This window comes from Chiloscyllium plagiosum, unplaced genomic scaffold (assembly GCF_037043375.1).
Source record: "Chiloscyllium plagiosum isolate Xiang-an unplaced genomic scaffold, Cpla_swu_hap1 HiC_scaffold_6, whole genome shotgun sequence".
NCBI classification, from domain to species: Eukaryota; Metazoa; Chordata; class Chondrichthyes; order Orectolobiformes; family Hemiscylliidae; genus Chiloscyllium; species Chiloscyllium plagiosum.
Genome location: NW_028270144.1, coordinates 95,653,233 through 95,672,781, shown reverse-complemented (window position 1 = coordinate 95,672,781; position 19,549 = coordinate 95,653,233). Strand labels below are relative to the sequence as shown.

General features: G+C 44.8%; 1 protein-coding gene across 5 annotated transcripts in view; it reads left to right on the top strand.

The window, feature by feature from the left end:
* The window catches only part of stard13b (StAR related lipid transfer domain containing 13b), a 550,394-nt gene that overhangs the window by 525,624 nt on the left and 5,221 nt on the right, over positions 1 to 19,549 (top strand). For all 5 annotated transcript variants that reach the window (XM_087988237.1, XM_087988241.1, XM_087988238.1 and 2 more), the window contains 2 exons: positions 150 to 371; positions 6,398 to 6,615. In XM_087988237.1, the coding sequence (XP_087844363.1) occupies positions 150 to 371; positions 6,398 to 6,615 (440 nt within the window). The remainder of the gene's footprint in view (positions 1 to 149; positions 372 to 6,397; positions 6,616 to 19,549) is intronic.

The following is a 19,549-nucleotide window of genomic DNA, read 5'->3' as shown; positions in this document are numbered from 1 at the left end:
ATTCTGTTACTAAAAGCTGAAAATCTGGAGTGCTTTCTTTAGAGTCTGGGGATCCAGCTGGATCACAATGATATGCCCAACTGTTATTGTGAAGCTATTTTTCTGTGTCTGTGGCTTATCTTTATCCAATTATCCACCACTCGGAACAGATCCCTCAAGATATGATGATGCAGTCCCGGAACTCTTACATTGAGGCCGATGCCCATCCGCTGACACTGGAGGAACTCGGAAAGCAACTGGAAGATGAAGGGGCAAATTATCAGACTTACCTGGAGAATCTAATCCAGAACCTTCAGAAAGAATCCAGGGAGAAATTTAAGAGCTGGGTTTCATGTCCATGCCCTGATAACACTGAACTTGCTTACAAAAAGGTAAGTTCATACATAAGTGCTTATGCCGTATTTGAAAGTTTTGATAATTTTTTTTTAAACTTTATGTATTCCTATCCTTTCAATGATGAACAATATAAACTTTGTACAAAATATATCTTAGAATTCAATAATCTTTTAAATTATATTCTATTGACAAGATTGTGTTTCTCACCACCTACTGGAATGACATTTCATCAATGTTAATGTCAATAAAATTGTCAGCAACTGGTAGTGGTTGCAAATAAGATACAAAAATATGTAAAGAAAGCTCTGGTGGCATAGATAAATGTTACTTAATGCATTGGTTAAAAGTGGAATGTCCAAAAATATTCTTTATAATTATCCTGTACAAGAGACTTGATTTCTTTCTTTGAGTACTACAAAGGAGAAAAAGCTGCCATTTCTGAGAAGAGAAGATTGCATTAAAGTGCATCACTCTAGTTTGACTCTTGACAGCCAGCTATCAAAGCTTACAAGCAACTTGTTTATTTTCTGTTCTGTCAGTCATTAATAATCAGTGATACAGAACATCTAATGCGATAACTTAAATGCAGGGTTATTGGACAAATGTCTGTTTAAACCAGGCACCACCTTTTTGTTAATGAGGATAAACTAGTACAGGAAATAAAAACAAACAAACACTTTTGGAGAATATAAAATGGTGAGTTGGATGCAGATCCCTCTTCCAAACTGCAAGAGAGGCAGATGGTTTCTTCCTACAATTGATGGAGTGCAGGTATCTGTCCAGGAGAAATTGTTTTCCAATTCTCAGCCTCAGATTATTCGCTTCACTTAAGTTTGCTGTTACTGGCTGACTGAGATCTTATATCATACAACTCTAAAATTCAGATTTTATATACATGTTGAAATAACAATTGAGAAATTTATTTTACAAGTTGCTCCCAATGTCATGAAACATAATAATAATTTTCAGCTTTTAACTGCGTTTTAACAAAAGCAGAATTTCCTGACCCAGCAAACGACAGATCAGTCAGCATCTGTAAAAAGAAATGGCGAGGTTTATTTGTTTGGGTGCGTTCCCTTCAGTAGAAATGCCACATCCTTTGCTTTTCTCTTTTAAAGAAGTTTGACTGATCTGTCATGTATTTCAGCATTTTATTCTCTTTTATATTGCTTGTAAAACTTGTCAAGTATTCTTGTTTTTGATTTTCTGTTTTACTGAAGTATGCAGAATGAGTATAAGTATCAATGACACATTCATAGTGAAGCTCACAACTGGTGGTATTCTGACTTGAAATGGAAAATAGCATTTCTTTAACACCGAACGCAACATTGGGATGTCCCAAAGTGTTGTAAAATTTAATAAACTTTTTTTTTTAAAATGTATCCATGTCTTCATGTTGGAAATGCAACACCCAAGTTGCCCCACCAACTGCATGATGTTAAGAAATAGAAGCACTGGTAGTCATTTGACCATCAAGCCTCCTCGGTAATTCGTAAAGTCATGTTGATCTTTTACTTCAATGCCACCTTCCTACACTCCCCATGTTCCTTGGCTCCCTTTGTACGAACGAGTGTATCAGTCTCTCTTGAGTGCATTCAGTGATTTTAAGTATTCAGCTCTCATGGGTACAAAATTCCAAAGATTCATATCTCTTTAAATAAAGAAGTTTGCTCTCATTTCCATCCTCCAATGGATGACCCTTACTCCCGAGACTAACTCCGGGTAAAGCATTACCTCTCCAGGGGAAAATCCTCATGGTATCCACCCTGTCACGCCGCTAAATTTTTTTTTCAATTAATCACTTTTCATATTTTTAATGTTCAGCAGTGTAAATAAATAAAAACAAAATAATAGATTGTGGAGGGTCTGAGATAAAAACAAAGTGCTGGAGAAATTCAGCAGGTCTAGCAGCGTTTGTGGAAAGAGAAGCAGAGTTAATATTTTGAGTCCAACATCACTCTGCTCAGTGTGAAAACAGGCCATTCAGCCCAACAAGTCCACATCAACATTCTGAAGAGTAACCCACCCAGCCCCCTTCCCCTATTCTATTACTTTACACTTCCCCTGACTAATGCACCTAACCTATACATCCCTGAACACTACGGGCAGTTTAGCATGGCCAGTTCACCTGACCTGCACATCTTTGGACTGTGGGAGGAAACCTGATCACCCGGAGGAAACCCATGCAGACACAGGGAGGAAGTGCAAACTCCGCACAGTCGTCCGAGGCTGGAATCGAACCTGGGTCCCTGGCACTGAGACGCAGTAGCGCTAACCACTGAGCCACCATGCCACAGCTACTGCCAGATCAGTTGTGTTTCTCCAGTACTTCCAGATTTTCTTACAGTTGGGTTGACACACAAGCTCTTTTAAAAAATAAAAATGTACTAAGACCCAGTTCCAGGATTCCCAACCACCTTCACCTGCTTTCACTGGGACTTTTTTAAAAACTAGTTCTGGTTGTAAGCCTGCAAGATATCATTAGTTAAATCTGAAACTGAATTCTAGTCTCAGTAATGATAACCATTCAATTATCAAAACTAATCTTGTTCATTAATGTCCTTTTTTTGGGAAGGAAATCTGCCTACCTTACCTGGGCTAGCTGATATGTGGCTCCAGATTCCCAGCACTGATTTTTTTTTTTTAAATTCATTTTTGTGGGATGTAGGCATCGCTGGCTGGCCCGCATTTATTGCCAGGCCCTAGCTGCCTTGACAAGATGGTGGTGAGCTACTGACTTGAACTGCTACAGTCCACCTGCTGTGGGTTGACCCATAATGCCCTTTTGGGGCAAGAATTCCAGGATTTTGAAGGCACATTGATGTGTTTCCTCGTCAGGATGGTGAGTGGCTTGGAGGGGACTCTGAGGTGGTGTTCACATATACCCGTTGCTCTTGTCCTTCTAGATGGAAGTGGTCATGGATTTGGAAGGTGCTCTCTGAGGATCCTTGGTGAATTTCTGCAGTGCATCTTGTAGATGGTACGCACTGCTGCTACTGAGTGTCAGGTGGTGGAGAGACTGGATACTTGTGGATGTAGCACCAATAAAGCAGGCGGCTTTGTCCTAGATGGTGTTAAACATCTTGTTGTTGGAGCTGTACTTATCCAGGCAAGTGGGGAGTATTCTATCACACTCCTGACTTGTGCCTTGTAGATGTTGGACAGGCTATGGGGAGTCAGGAGGTATATTACTCACCACAGTGTTCTTAGCTTCTGACCTGCTGTTGTAGCCATAGTTTTATATTGAGTCCAATTGAGTTTCTGGTCAATGATAACCCCCAGGAGGATGATAGTGGAGAATTCAGTAATGGTTACACAATTGAATGTTAAGGTTCAATGGTTAGACTGTGTCTTATTGATCATAGCCGAGCATTTGTGTGGCACGAATGTTACTTCCACTTGTCAGCCCAAGCCTGGATATTGAACATGGACTGCTTCAGAATCTGAGGGGTCACAAATGGTGCTGAGCATCTCCACTTCTGACCTTAAGATGGAAGGAAGATCATTGAAATAGCTGAAGGTGGTTGGGCCTAGGACACTATCCTAAGGAACTCCTGCAGAGATGACTGACCTCCAACAACCACAACCATCTTCTTATGTGTCAGAAGTGACTCTAATCACCAGAGAATTATCTCCTGATACCCATTGATCCCAGTTTTTTGCTAGGGCTCCTTGATGCCACAATCCGTTAAATGCAGCTTTGATGTCAAGTGCTCTCACTCTCACCTCACCTCTAGAATTCAGCTCTTTTATCCATGTTTGGGCCAAGGCTGTAATGAGATCAAAAGCTGAGTGGCCCTGGCGGAACCCAAACTGGGTATCACTGAGCATGTCATTGCTGCTTGATAGCACTGTTGATGACACCTTCCATCATTTTACTGATGACCGAAAGTAGACTGATGGGGTAGTAATTGCCAGGTTAGATTTGTCCTGATTTTTATGTACAGGATATACTTAAACAATTTTCCACATTGCCGAGTAGATACCAGTGCTGTAATTGTACTGGAACAGCTTGGCTAGGGGAGTGGTAAGTTCTGGAGCACAAGTCTTCAGTACTATTGCTGGAATGTTATCAGGGCCGTAGCCTTTGCAGTATCCAGTGTCTCCAACCGTTTCTTGATATCACGTAGACTGGATCGAATAGGTTGAAGACTGGTATCTCTAATGCTGGGAACCACTAGAAGAGGCCGAAATGGATTATCCATTTGGCACTTCCAGAAGACTGCTGTGAAAACTTCAGCCTAATCTTTTGTATTGATGAAAGAGCCCTGCACATCATTGAGAATGGGGATATTTGTAGAGCCTCCTCCTCCAGTGAGTTGTTTAATTGTCCACCACCATTCATGACTGGTTGCAGCAGGACTGCAGAGCTTAGATCTGATTTGTTGGCTGTAGGATCGCTTAGCTCTGTCTATCACTTGCTGCTTATGCCATTTGGCAAGTAGCCCTGTTTTTATGGCTTCACCAAGTTGACACCTCCTTCTCAGGCATGCCTGGTGCTGTTGCTCCTGGCATGCCATTCTGCACTTTCCATTGAACCAGGGTTCATCACCTGGCTTGATGGTAATGGTTGAGTAGGGATATGCCAGACCATGAGGTTAAAGGTTGTGCTGGAGTACAGTTCTGCTGCTAATGGCCCACAGCACCGCATAGATGTCCAGCCTTGAGTTGCTAGATCTGTTTGAAGTCTGTTCCATTTAGCATAGTGATTGTGCCCCACAACACGGAGGTTATTCTCAACGTGAAGTCAGAACTTCATCTCCACAAGGACTATGTGGTGGTCACTCTTAGCGATACTGTCATGGACAGATGCATCTGCAGCTGGCAGATTGGTAAGTGTGAGGTCAAGTATGTTTTTCCCTCTTGGTTTCCTCACCATCTGCTGCAGACCCATCTAGCAGCTATATCCTTTAGGACCCAACCAGTTCGATCTATAGAACTGCTGTTGAGCCACTGTTGGTGGTGGACGTTGAAATCTCCCACCCAGAGTACATTTTGTGCCCTTACCATCCTCTGTGTTGTTCACCATGGTGGAGTACTGATTCATCAGCTGAGGGAGAATGGTATGTGGTAATCAGCAGGAAGTTTCCTTGCCCATGTTTAATCTGAAGCCATGAGATTTCATGGGGTCTCGAATCAATATTGAGGACTCCCAGCGCAGTTCCCTCCTGACTGTATGCCACTATGCTGTCAGCTCTGGTGGGTCTGCCCTGCCAGCGAGACCGGTCATATCCAGGGATCGTGTGGTGTCTGCAAAATTGTCTGTAAGGTATTATTCCATGACTATAACTATATCCAGCTGTGGCTTGACTAGTCTGTGAGACAATTTTGGCAAAGCCCCAGGTGTTAGTGAGGAGGACTCTGTGCGTTCGATGGCTGTTTCTGCTGTTGACGTTTCCACTGCCTAGGATGATGCCAACTGATCCATCTGGTTCCATTTCTTTGAGACTTTGTAGGAATTGGTACAACTAGATGGCTTCCTAGGCCATTTCAGAGTGCAGTTGACAGTCAACTGCATTGCTGTGCGTCTGGAATCACATAAAGGCTAGACCAGGTGAGGATGGCAGATTTCCTTCCCTGAAGGCCATTAATGAGCCAGATGGGGTTTTTTGTGACAATTGGTAATGATTTCATGGTTATCAGTAGATTCTGAATTCTAGAATTTTTTTTAAATGAATTCAAATTCAAACAAATTCATATCTGTCATGGTGGGGTTCAAACCCAGTCCCCAGAACATGAGCTGAGTTTCTGAATTAATAATTTAGCGATAATACCACTAGGCCACGACCTACCCCATGGTTGACCCATGACATCCTGCTGAGATCCCAGGTAAGCCACCCAGATCAAGGGTACTTTGGGATGGGCAGGAAATTCTGGCCTTGCCTGTGATGACCATATCCCATGAAAAAAATAAATTAACAAAAGGGGCTTAAGCACACGTCCTTCTTGCTCAGAGGCAGGAATGCTAAACACTAATCTACAATTATTTTATAATATTGATAGTTTATAAATTGTCCAATTTAATGATTCCAATAATAAAAGCTGTTTTGTTTTGGGGTAGGTTGGTGATGGTCACCCTCTCCGTCTGTGGAAGATATCCGTTGAAGTAGAGGCACCACCTTCTGTAGTTCTAAATCGGGTACTACGAGAGCGCCACCTGTGGGATGATGACCTGCTCCAGTGGAAAGTTGTGGAGTCCCTGGACAAGCAGACTGAAATTTTTCAGTATGTCTTGAACAGCATGGCTCCTCACCCCAGCAGGGACTTTGTCACACTGAGGTAACTTTTGAATGTATAATGCACCACCATTCAAAACACACAACATGGTGTTGAACATTTGGTGAGAGTAAGAATTTTTCATTGGGAAATGGGTGAGCACATCTTAAATTTAGTTTAACATTTTGAATTTAACTGGCAACCTTTGGAAACTGTAAGAGGAAATTGCTTGTCAATGACAGTTAACTGTCAATCAGTTGTAAGTACCTAAACAAGGGCTAATTATTGTGAACACCTCTAACATTGTTGTGACTCAAAACAAAGCATAAAAACAAACTTTGATGCACAAATTTCAAATGGAACATGAAAGTTTGGGATTTGATGAATGAGTATTTTGCGCAGAGCTAAGGAAGTACCAGTTCTTCTATTTTAGATGCAGTTCATTTTACCTTAAGGCAGTAGTAAGTTTTTGGCCAGTGTTTTAGTGTTTATTACAAGTTAGTGTTAAAAAAATGAAGGTATTTGATGATGTTTGAAACCAAAATGTGGATATATAAACAGTCGCAACCACCTTGTGTACAGAACTATGCCCTAACTGCTTTGAATGGTGTTTACTGGGAGTGGACGTGCCTTCTTAAAAAAGGGAATATTTACATGATACCTTTACAAAATGCACTCTTGAGAGAGAGTCCCTGTACCCCTTCCAGAAAATATAGATCTTTGTTATAGTCACCCAAGAGGTGAGAAGGGGAGGGGCAATTACCCCACCCCTCTCCTCATTCATATACAAAGGTTTGGCTCTGAATTTTAAACTGTGCCTAGTTCTATAACTTATTTTCGACCTGTTCCCTTTAATATCTTTGGAAACTTTGATCAAATTATCATTTAACCTAGTAAATTACAATGAATCCCAGGGTGGAATCTTGCAGGGATCTGAGTGATATGGCCTGTTGGGAGGTTTGTGGCAGGATCAGAGGCCCATCTCCGCCTTAGGGAGACTCGTTCCATCACGGGTCACAAGCGGTGTAGTGAGTCCCTTGAGGCAGTGACCAGTTTCCAGTTAAGGGGGGAGTATTTCTTGGTAAACACCTTGTTGATGGCCCAACACGCCTCATTAATATTCAGCTGTCTAACCAAATAAATTGAGAAAGCTCACCATGCAATCCAGAGTACTTGTGCATTCAGCTCACCTTCTTGCTCTGAACGGTCTCTGTTACACAAGTTACAGCCTCAAGCATGATCCACAGGCACCAGATGCACACATCACTTATCCATGGACATTGGCATTTGCTATCTGCCAACTTCACATAACCACCTAGGCACTTCTCCAATACACTGGCAGTGCACTCTGAACGTACAGACTCTCATTGCAGGCCACTGCAGCAACTAGCATTGAGCACGTGGACAGGGAGCAAGTTTGCGGATTGGCTCAGGCTGCAACTCGAAGCTGATTACTTTGTCCTTTTCGCGCTCGCTCACTTACTGCCTCCAGGATAATTGCAGCACCTGTGCCTTGCCTTGCATTCCGTAACAGTTGGCTAAGTGACAAACTAGGCAGCTTGCCTTGCTGCTCAGCAGCCCTCAGTCATGGGAAAGTACACCTTGCTGTACATTGGTTCATTACAACAGTCTTTGATCTTCATGTGCCAGCTGCTTAAGTGGCAAATGCACTCTGTGCGCAGCAAGCAAGTAGCCATATCTTAAAGTTTTAGAGGTGTCGTCCTCACTGAAGTCTGTGGAGGCAACCATCAGCCAAGCACTAACTCAGATCAGCCTCCATTGCCAGTCCAGGGGATTGGCCACAGTCAGATGTCCGCTTACATTGGTATGGGGCAGGGGGTTGTGTACAGGGACTGGGTCGTGGTCAGTTCTGTGGCTCCTATTCTGGGGAGTAGGGCTAGCACAGTTGGAGAAGTGTGCAACCATCAGTACCATCTGGGCATGTTTTGTCCAGGGCTATCCAGTCAGGTCACTCAAGTGTTGGCCCAAAGTCAATGTGTTGCATCTCCCTGCCACAGGCATTGCTGGACATTATGTAGGTCTGAGGTCAGCTTACCAAGGGAAGCTCATGAGGTTTATTCAGTGCTGACTCCTGAACTGTCTCTTGATTATGATCAGACAATAGCTGCCATACTTGGTGTTTATGAGCTGGACCTAGAGGCACCTCAGAAGGGCTCAATAAAAAAGCTAATTGCTTTCAACTAGTGGCTCTGCCCTGTAATAATACAGTGCACCTTTGAATTATCCCAGCTGATACTGCTGAAAGAATCTACAATTGGCCTCCCTGCCACCTGAGAATGTATTTGGAGGAGAGAATCATCACAGCCCAATATACAGCTATAGCAACAAACTGCTTTCAACTTGCACTTCGATCAGGAATGTCAAGCAGATGCTTTCCAAACTGTTTCCATGAGCTAGACAAAGAGAAATGCTTGCCTTTGAAGAAACGCCCAAAGGGTTTTTAATAAACAACCTTTTATACATCTGCTGGATGAGGCCAGGGTGTTCTCGATGCAATAAAGTAGGCCACTCCAGACCAGAATGCTATGTAGCTAAAAGGCAAGCTGTGGGTCTTGTGCAATTGGTCTGGAGAGAGAGCGAGAGAGAGAACACAGCAGGACCAATGAGGTGGGGGGGGGGGGGGGGGGGGCGGATGGCCCTCTGGTCCAGAGCCCTGCCATTTGACTGAGATTACTCTGTGTGCCCAAAGCAGGTAAATGTCTAGATAACTCGAGGAATGATTCCTCACTGGAACAGCATCTCTGTACACCAAACCCAGGCCAAACGAGCATCGTTGCAGCGTCACCGGGATTTAGGAGGTCCAAACCTCAAATGAATGAGCGAGGTGTCACACTGGCCGTCTGAAACCCCCTTTGCAAACTGAGGTGTGGACCAGGGAAGTTTCCAAGTAGTCTCACAGCTGATGCAGATTAGCAGAAGCTAGTCAGCCCTCTGTGAATTGGGTTATCTTAAGAGGTATGGGACAAAATAAGGACACACAACTCCCAAGCCAGACAGAAAAGTCAAAGGTGAAAATGTGTTGCTGGAAAAGCGCAGCAGGTCAGGCAGCATCCAAGGAGCAGGAGAATCGACATTTCGGGCATGAGCCCTCCTTCAGGAATGAGGAGTGTGTGCCAAGCAGGCTAAGATAAAAGTTAGGGAGGAGGGACTTGGGGGAGGGGAGTTGGAAATGCGATAGGTGGAAGGAGGTTAAGGTGAGGGTGATAGGCCTGAGTGGGGGTGGAGAGGTCAGGAAGAAGATTGCAGGTTAGGAAGGTGGTGCTGAGTTTGAGGGTTGGGACTGAGACACGGTGGGGGGAGGGGAAATGAGGAAACTGGAGAAATCGGAGTTCATCCCCTGTGGTTGGAGGGTTCCTAGGCGAAAGATGAGGCGCTCTTCCTCCAGCCGTCGTGTTGCTGTGATCTGGCGATTGAGGAGTCCAAGGACCTGCGTGTCCTTGGTGGAGTGGGAGGGGGAGTTGAAGTGTTGAGCCACCGGGTGGTTGGGTTGGTTGGTCCGGGTGTCCCAGAGGTGTTCTCTGAAACGTTCCGCAAGTTGAGAGTGAGGACCAGTTCAGTCAGTCGAAGGAGGGTGTCAGTGGAAGGGTACTGGTTGGTAGGGCGGGAAAGGAAGAAGCGGAGAGCTTTGAGTCCTTCGTGATGGGGAATGGAGGTGTACAGGGACTGGATGCCCATGGTGAAGATAAGGTGTTGGGGACCAGGGAAGTGAAAATCATGGAGGAGGTGGAGGGCGTGGGTGGTGTCCCGAACGTAGGTGGGGAGTTCTTGGATTAAGGGGGACAGGACCGTGTCGAGGTATGCAGAGATGAGTTTGGTGGGGCAGGAGCAGGCTGAGACAATGGGTCAGCCGGGGCAGTCAGGTTTGTGGATTTTGGGCAGGAGGTAGAAACGGGCGGTGCGGGGTTGTGGGACTGAGGTTGGAGGTGGTGGATAGGAGATCCCCTGAGGTGATGAGGTTATGGATGGTCTGGGAGATGATGGTTTGGTGGTGGGAGGTGGGGTCATGGTCAAGGGGGCAGTAGGAAGAGGTGTCTGCGAGCTGGCGTTTAGCCTCAGCGGTGTAAAGGTTGGTGCGCCAAACTACTACCGTGCCTCCCTTGTCTGCCGGTTTGATAGTGAGGTTGGTCAAAGTTTGTGCGAAGATTTGTAGTTGTGCTCGTTATTGTGGTTCTGTTCGCCGCCGAGCTGGAAGTTTTTGTTGCAAACGTTTCGTCCCCTGGCTAGGCGACATCATCAGTGCTTGGGAGCCTCCTGCGAAGCGCTTCTTTGATGTTTCCTCCGGTGTTTATAGTGGTCTGTCCCTGCCGCTTCCGGTTGTCAGTTTCAGCTGTCCGCTGTAGTGGTTGGTATATTGGGTCCAGGTCGATGTGTTTGTTGATGGAGTTTGTGGATGAATGCCATGACTCTAGGAATTCCCTGGCTGCTCTCTGTCTGGCTTGCCCTATGATAGTAGTGTTATCATAGAGGCATGGCATTCATCCACAAACTCCATCGACCTGGACCCAATATACCAACCACTACAGCGGACAGCTGAAACTGACAACCGGAAGCGGCAGGGACAGACCACTATAAACACCGGAGGAAACATCAAAGAAGCGCTTCGCAGGAGGCTCCCAAGCACTGATGATGTCGCCTAGCCAGGGGACAAAACGTTTGCAACAAAAACTTCCAGCTCGGCGAACAGAACCACAACAGTGAGGTTGGGGTAGGAATGGAGGGAGTGGAGGGCTGCACGTTCCGAGCGTGAGAGGTTGGAGTGGGTGAGAGGGGTGGAGAGGTTGAGGCGGTTAATGTCGCGGCGGCAGTTGGCTATGAAGAGATCGAGAGCAGGTAAGAGGCCAGCACGGGGTATCCAGGTGAATGGGATGTATTAGTGGCGGGAGAAGGGGTTGTCAGAGGGTGGGCGAGAATCCTGGTTGAAGAAGTAGGCGCGGAGGCGAAGGCAGCGGAAGAATTGTTCGATGTCTCACCGCGTGTTGAACTCGTTAATCCAAGAGCGTAGGAGAATAAAGGTGAGGCCTCTGCCGTGGACTGATCTTTCATCCTCAGAGAGGGGTAGTTCTGGAGGGATGGTGAAAACACGGCAGGGCTGGGAGCTAGGACCTGGTGTGGGGCTGGAGCTGGGAGTGGGGGGCGGGGTTAGGCGTGCGAATGGAGATTTGTGTGGGAGTGGGGCTAGGCGTGCGGACAGAGATCGTTCAGAGTGAGGACCAGTTCCGTCAGTCGAAGGAGGGTGTCAGTGGAAGGGTACTGGTTGGATCAGAGTGAGGACCAGACTGCTGGGGAAATATAAAGTCATGCAAAGGGTTCTGCTGGGCATGACCCACTAATAGTCCATGATGTGGACAAGAGAAGCCTCCCTAATAAATCAAAATTCCTATTGGCTTATCGCCTTCAGTCTCAAGGGATATTGGAGCTATATAAGCAAACCCATGAAACAAAATCCAGCAGGGCATTGCTGCTACTCCTGCTTCCTTTTTTGTTTCCTTTTTTCCTTTTGGAATGAATGAAAGGATGATTCTATATCTCTCGTTCTTTCCCACAACTATTTTCTTTTGATTATAGAATTTTCTTGCCACAGATTAACAGTACATGAAGAAAAACAAGAAATCCCAAACAAAACTGTTTTCTTTTCTGTATTTTCAGATTGAAATTGTTTCTTTTAATAATGGAAAATTTTGCTAGATTCATAAACTTTTCACACACTTTTCACTTATATATTGAATACATGTGGCAATAAATGATTCAAATGTGACATTAAAATGAGTGCCAACGCTTTTATGGTTATGTTGCAATGGAAAGCTAAAAGGGGGGGTGGAGTGGGGGGGGGGGGGGGGGGGGGGAATTGGTTTATTATATTCTAATTAACCTGCTGGGACAGCTGTCAGCACCTGAAACCCCTGTCCTTGTTGCATGACTGAAATCAGAGCTGATTGAATTATTTAAATATTTACTGAGATTCCAAGTCAGTTGTCAGCCTGCCTCAGACCCTCCACCTCTGTCTGCATGCTGCTGGCTGTAAGCTTACACTGTGCTGCACAAAGGAAAATGACCTGGCTTGGCAAATAAACTACTATTGGTAGCTGATCTACAGATTGTTACAATTCATGTGAACAAATACTTTTTAATACTTGCTGATTTGACTGGGACTGCCATAGTGTTAAGGGTTTAGATGGAGAGGAATTTGTTAATTAGATTAGATTCCATACAGTGTGGAAACAAGCCCTTCGGCCCAACCAGTCCACACCAACCCTCCGAAGAGTAACCCGTCCAAACCCATTTCCCTCTGACTAATGCGTCTAACACTATGGGGCAATTTACCATGGCCAATTCACTGTGGGAGGAAACCAGAGCACCCAGAGGAAACCCACACAGACAGTCGCCCTGAGGCTGGAATCGAACCTGGGACTCTGGTGCTGTGAGGCAGCAGTGCTAACCACTGAGCCACCATGCCACCCCATTATTGCCACGTGTATTCAATATAAAAGTGTGTACAAGAAAATTTTCTGATTCAGTATGTGGATGTACCTACTAGAGATGGTCAAGTTTTCCACCTGCTCTTGGGAAATAAGGCAGGGCAGGTGACTGAGGTGTCAGTGGGGGAGCACTTTGGGGCCAGCGACCATAATTCTATTAGATTTAAAATAGTGATGGAAAAGGATAGACTAGTTCTAAAAGTTGAAGTTCTAAATTGGAGGAAGACCAATTTTGATGGTATTAGGCAAGAACTTTCAAAAGCTGATTGGGGGCAGATATTCGCAGGTAAAGGGACAACTAGAAAATGGGAAGCCTTCAGAAATGAGATAACGAGAGTCCAGAGACAGTATATTCCTGTTAAGGTGAAAGGAAAGACTGGTAGGTATAGGGAATGTTGGATGACTAAAGAAATTGAGGGTTTGTTTAAGAAAAAGAAGGAAACATATGTCAGGTATAGACAGGATAGATAGAGTGAATCCTTAGAGTATAATGGCAGTAGGAGTATACTTAAGAGGGAAATCAGGAGGGCAAAAAGGGGACATGAGAGAGCTTTGACAAATAGAGCTAAGGAGAATCCAAAGGGTTTTTACAAATACATTAAGGGCAAGAGGGTAACTAAGGAGAGAATAGGGCCCCTCAAAGATCAGCAAGGTGGCCTTTCTGTGGAGCCACAGAAAATGGGGGAGATACTAAATGAGTATTATGCATCAGTATTTACTGTGGAAAAGGATATGAAAGATATAGAATGTAGGGGAATAGATGGTGACACGTTTAAAAATGTCGATATTACAGAGGAGGAAGTGCTGGATGTCTTGAAACGCTTAAAAGTGGATAAATCCCCAGGACCTGATCAGGTGTATCCCAGAACTGTGTGAATCTAGAGAAGTGATTGCTGGGCCTCTTGCTGAGATATTTGTAACATCGATAGCCACAGGTGAGATGCCAGAAGACTGGAGGTTGGCTAACGTGGTGCCACTGTTTAAGAAAGGTGGTAAGGACAAGCCAGGGAACCAGAGACCGGCGAGCCTGACCTTGGTGGTAGACAAATTGTTGGAGGGAATCCTGAGGAACAGGATGTACATGTATTTGGAAAGGCATGTTGATTAGGGATAGTCAACATGGCTTTGTGTGTGGGAAATTATGTTTCTCAAACTTGTTTGAGTTTTTTGAAGAAGTAACAAAGAGATTGATGAGGGCAGAGCGGTAGATGTGATCTATATGGACTTCAGTAAGACGTTTGACAAGATTGCCCATAGGAGACTGATTAGCAAGGTTAGGTCTCATGGAATACAGGGAGAACTAGCCATTTGGATACAGAAGTGGCTCAAAGGTGGCAGACAGTGGGTGGTGGTGGAGGGTTGTTTTTCGGACTGGAGGCCTGTGACCAGTGGAGTGCCACAAGGATTGATGCTGGGACCTCCTACGTTTTGTCATTTATATAAATGATTTGGATGCGAGCATAAGAGGTATAGTTAGTAAGTTTGCAGATGACACCAAAATTGGAGGTGTAGTGGACAGCAAAGAACGTTACCTCAGATTACAACAGGATCTTAATCAGATGGGCCAAGAGGCTGAGAAGTGGCAGATGGAGTTTAATTCAGATAAATGTGAGGTGCTGCATTTTGGGAAAGCAAATCTTAGTAGGACTTACACACTTAATGGTAAGGTCCAGGGAGTGTCGCTGAACAAAGAGACCTTGGAATGCAGGTTCATAGCTCCTTGAAAGTGGAGTCGCAGGTAGATAGGATAGTGAAAAAGGTGTTTGGTATGCTTTCCTTTATTGATCAGAGTATTGAGTACAGGAGTTGGGTGGTCATGTTGCAGCTGTACAGGACATTGGTTAGACCACTGTTGGAATATTGTGTGCAATTCTGGTCTCCTTCCTATCGGAAAGATGTTATGAAACTTGAAAGGGTTCAGAAAAGATTTACAAGGATGTTGCCAGGGTTGGAGGATTTGATCTATAGGGAGAGGCTGTACAGGCTGGGGCTGTTTTCCCTGGAGCGTTGGAGGCCGAGGGGTGACCTTATAGAGGTTTACAAAATTGAGGGGCATGGATAGGGTAAATAGACAAAGTCTTTTCTTTGGGGCAGGGGTGTCCAAAACTGGAGGCCCTAGGTTTAGGGTGAGAGGAGAAATATATAAAAGAGACCTTAGGGGCAACGTTTTCACACAGAGGGTGGTACATGTATGGAATGAGCTGCCAGAGGAAGTGGTGGAGGCTGGTACAATTGCAACATTTAAAAGGCATCTGGATGGGTATATGAATAGGAAGGGTTTGGAGGGATATGGGCTGCGTGCTGGCAGGCGGGACTAGATTGGGTTGGGATATCTGGTCGGCATGGACGGGTTGGACCGAAGGGTCTGTTTCCATGCTGTACATCTCTATGACTCTGACTCTATCTCATCAGTCTTCCTTAATTTCAGAATGCTTATGTGTGTGTGCGCATAGAGTAGCAAAACTCTTATTTTGAATATTTTGTTAATAAACAGTATCTTTAATTTCATCCTGAGATTTTAGAACATAGAACATAGAAGAATACAGCGCAGTACAGGCCCTTTGGCCCTCGATGTTGCGCCGATCCAAGCCCACCTAACCTATACTAACCCACTATCCTCCATATACCTATCCAATGCCCGCTTAAATGCCCATAAAGAGGGAGAGTCCACCACTGCTACTGGCAGGGCATTCCATGAACTTACGACTCGCTGAGTGAAGAACCTACCCCTAACTTCAGTCCTATATCTACCCCCCCTTAATTTAAAGCTATGCCCCCTTGTAATACCCGACTCCATACGCGGGAAAAGGTTCACACTGTCAACCCTATCTAACCCCCTAATCATCTTGTACACCTCAATCAAGTCACCCCTAAACCTTCTTTTCTCTAATGAAAACAGCCCCAAGTGTCTCAGTCTTTCCTCATACGATCTTCCTTCCATACCAGGCAACATCCTGGTAAACCTCCTCTGCACCCGTTCCAGTGCCTCCACATCCTTCCTATAGTATGGCGACCAAAACTGCACACAATATTCCAGATGCGGCCGCACCAGAGTCTTATACAACTGCATCATGACCTCAGGACTCCGGAACTCAATTCCTCTACCAATAAAAGCCAGTACGCCATATGCCTTCCTCACTGCACTATTTACCTGGGTGGCAACTTTCAGAGATCTGTGTACATGGACACCAAGATCCCTCTGCTCATCCACACTACCAAGTATCCGACCATTAGCCCAGTACCCCATCTTTTTGTTATTCTTCCCAAAGTGAATCACCTCACACTTAGCTACATTGAATTCCATTTGCCACCTTTCTGCCCAGCTCTGCAGCTTCTCTATATCCTGCTGTAACCTGCCACATCCTTCCTCACTGTCAACAACTCCTCCGACTTTCGTATCATCCGCAAACTTGCTCACCCAACCTTCTAACCCCTCTTCCAGGTCATTTATAAAAATGACAAACAGCAATGGTCCCAAAACAGATCCTTGCGGAACACCGCTAGTGACGGCACTCCATGAAGAAACTTTGCCATCAACTACTACCCTCTGTCTTCTTCCATCCAGCCAATTCCTAATCCAAACCTCCAACTCACCCTCAATGCCATATCTCCGTATTTTCTGCAATAGCCTACCATGGGGAACCTTATCAAACGCCTTACTAAAATCCATATATACCACATCTACCGTTTTCCCCTCATCAACCTCCTTCGTCACCTTTTCAAAGAATTCAATAAGGTTTGTGAGGCACGACCTGCCCTTCACAAAACCATGCTGACTATCCTTGATCACATTATTCCTATCCAGATGTGCATAAATCCTATCCCTTACAATTCTCTCTAAGACTTTGCCCACAACAGAAGTGAGACTCACCGGCCTATAGTTACTAGGGTTATCCCTACTCCCCTTTTTGAACAAGGGAACCACATTTGCTATCCTCCAGTCTTCTGGCACTACTCCAGTAGACAAAGAGGACATAAAAATCAAGGCCAATGGCTCTGCAATCTCCTCCCTTGCTTCCCAGAGAATCCTAGGATAAATGCCATCAGGCCCAGGGGACTTATCAATTTTCAACTTTTCCAGGATTTCCAACACCTCTTCTCTACATACCTCAAAGCCATCCATTCTACTTATTTGTGACTCAGTATTCACATCGACGACAATGCCCTGTTCCTGAGTAAATACTGAAGAAAAGTATTCATTCAGTGTCTCCCCAATCTCTTCCGCCTCCACACGCAACTTCCCACTACTATCCTTGACTGGACCTATTCCTACCCTAGTCATTCTTTTATTCCTAACATACCTATAGAAAACCTTAGGGTTTTCCCTAATCCTACCGACTAAGGACCTTTCATGTCCCCTCCTTGCTGCTCTTAGCTCTCTCTTCAGGTCCTTCCTGGCTACCCTATAACTCTCAATCGCCCCAATTGAACCTTCACGTCTCATCTTGAGATAGGCCGCCCTCTTCCATTTAACAAGGGATTCCAATTCCTTATTAAACCACGGCTCCCTCGCACGACCCTTTCCTCCCTGCCTGACAGGTACATAATTATCAAGGACACTCAATAGTTGCTCCTTGAACAAGCTCCACATATCATTTACACTCTTGCCTTGGAGTCTACTTTTCCAAGCCACACATCCTAAGTCATGCCTCACCGCATCATAATTTCCCTGATCCCAGCTATAACTCTTGCCCTGTAGTACACACTTATCCCTCTCCATCACGAGAGTAAAAGTCACCGAATTATGGTCACTATCCCCAAAGTGCTCACCTACCTCTAATTCTAACACCTGGCCTGGTTCGTTACCCAGAACCAAATCCAGTATGGCCTCACCTCTTGGCCTGTCTACATATTGTGTCAGGAAACTCTCCTGCACACATTGAACAAACACTGACCCATCTAACGAACTTGAGCTATAGCTTTCCCAATCAATATCAGGAAAGTTAAAGTCCCCCATAACAACCACCCTATTACTGTCACTCATCTCCTGAATCACCTTCCCTATCCTTTCTTCAATGATTCTAGGACTATTAGGAGGCCTGTAAAAGACTCCTAACAGGGTGACCTCACCTTTCCTATTCCTAACCTCAGCCCAAACTACCTCAGATGACAAGTCCTCATCCATCGTCCTTTCCACCACTGTAATACTATCTTTGACAAGCAATGCCACACCTCCCCCTCTTTTACCCCCACCTCTGACCCTACTAAAACATTTAAATCCTGGAACCTGCAACAGCCAATCCTGTCCCTGTTCTAGCCATGTCTCCGTAATAGCCACAACATCGAAGTCCCAGGTACCAACCCACGCTGCAAGTTCACCTACCTTATTTCGTATACTTCTTGCATTGAAGTATACACACTTCAAGCCACTTTCCTGTTTACAGACACCCTCCTTGGAAATTGATGCCATGTTCCTAACCTCCCTACACTCCAGGCCCTGCACCCTGAAGCTACAATCTGGGTTCCCAGATTTTACTGTGGGTTTATCTCAAATAGGAATAAAAAAACATAGCTTTTACGGAAACCCTTCCGCTTTAAGAACTAGATTAAAAAGGGAAAATCATGGAATGACTCTTGGAAATAAGAGGGGAAATATAATTGTATTTAAATTTGCCTCATTCCCAATTCTCCCAATGACCGTGTTCATGTACATGGATTACTAAACCATGAGAACAGAAACTTAAGGATGTTAATGGAATACTGGCCTTTATAAGGTAAAAACAATGACTGCAGATGCTGGAAACCTTTATTCCTGATGAAGGGCTTTTGCCCGAAACGTCGATTTCCCTGCTCCTTGGATGCTGCCTGAACTGCTGTGCTCTTCCTGACAATCCAGAATACTGGCCTTTATACCCTAGTCCTCTAGCTATAAAGCGGTAGCAGCCTTGGTATAACTGTAGAAAGGTCTACCTAGACCACATTTGAAGTACTGAGAAAAGCTATTGGCACCACAGCTTGTATTGGCCTGGAGAGAGTACACTATAAATGCAGCAGCAGAATAGCTGGGCTCCACGTTAAGTTGAGGCTCCACAAACTAGAATTCCATCTAACTTAGAAGATCAAAGAGGAACAAATTGCGTCGGCAAAAAGAGAGCATAAACTAGTGTACTTGGGTCTGACTCTAAAATTTAGACTTTCAGGAGTGAAACTAGGAAATACCTCTGCACAAGATGGCTGAAATCTGGACCTCTTACAATTAAATCTATCACACGTCACTTGTATGTTTAAATTTGAAATTGAAAGATGTCTGTTCATTAAAGGTGTTAAGGGATATGAGGAAAGAAGTGTTAATCCAAATAATGGGCTTGCATCTTCAGCAGGGAGGTCTTTGAATATAGCAGCTGCTGAAGCACACTGAGGTCTCTTTACAAACATACTTGCAAGCATTAAGGACACCAACTAGTGAAAATGCCAGCACTGTATTTTGATGCAACCTTAAAGGATGGACCATATTTTCTGACTTTAAAAACTTTAGGTTTAAAAAAATGCAAACATAAAAG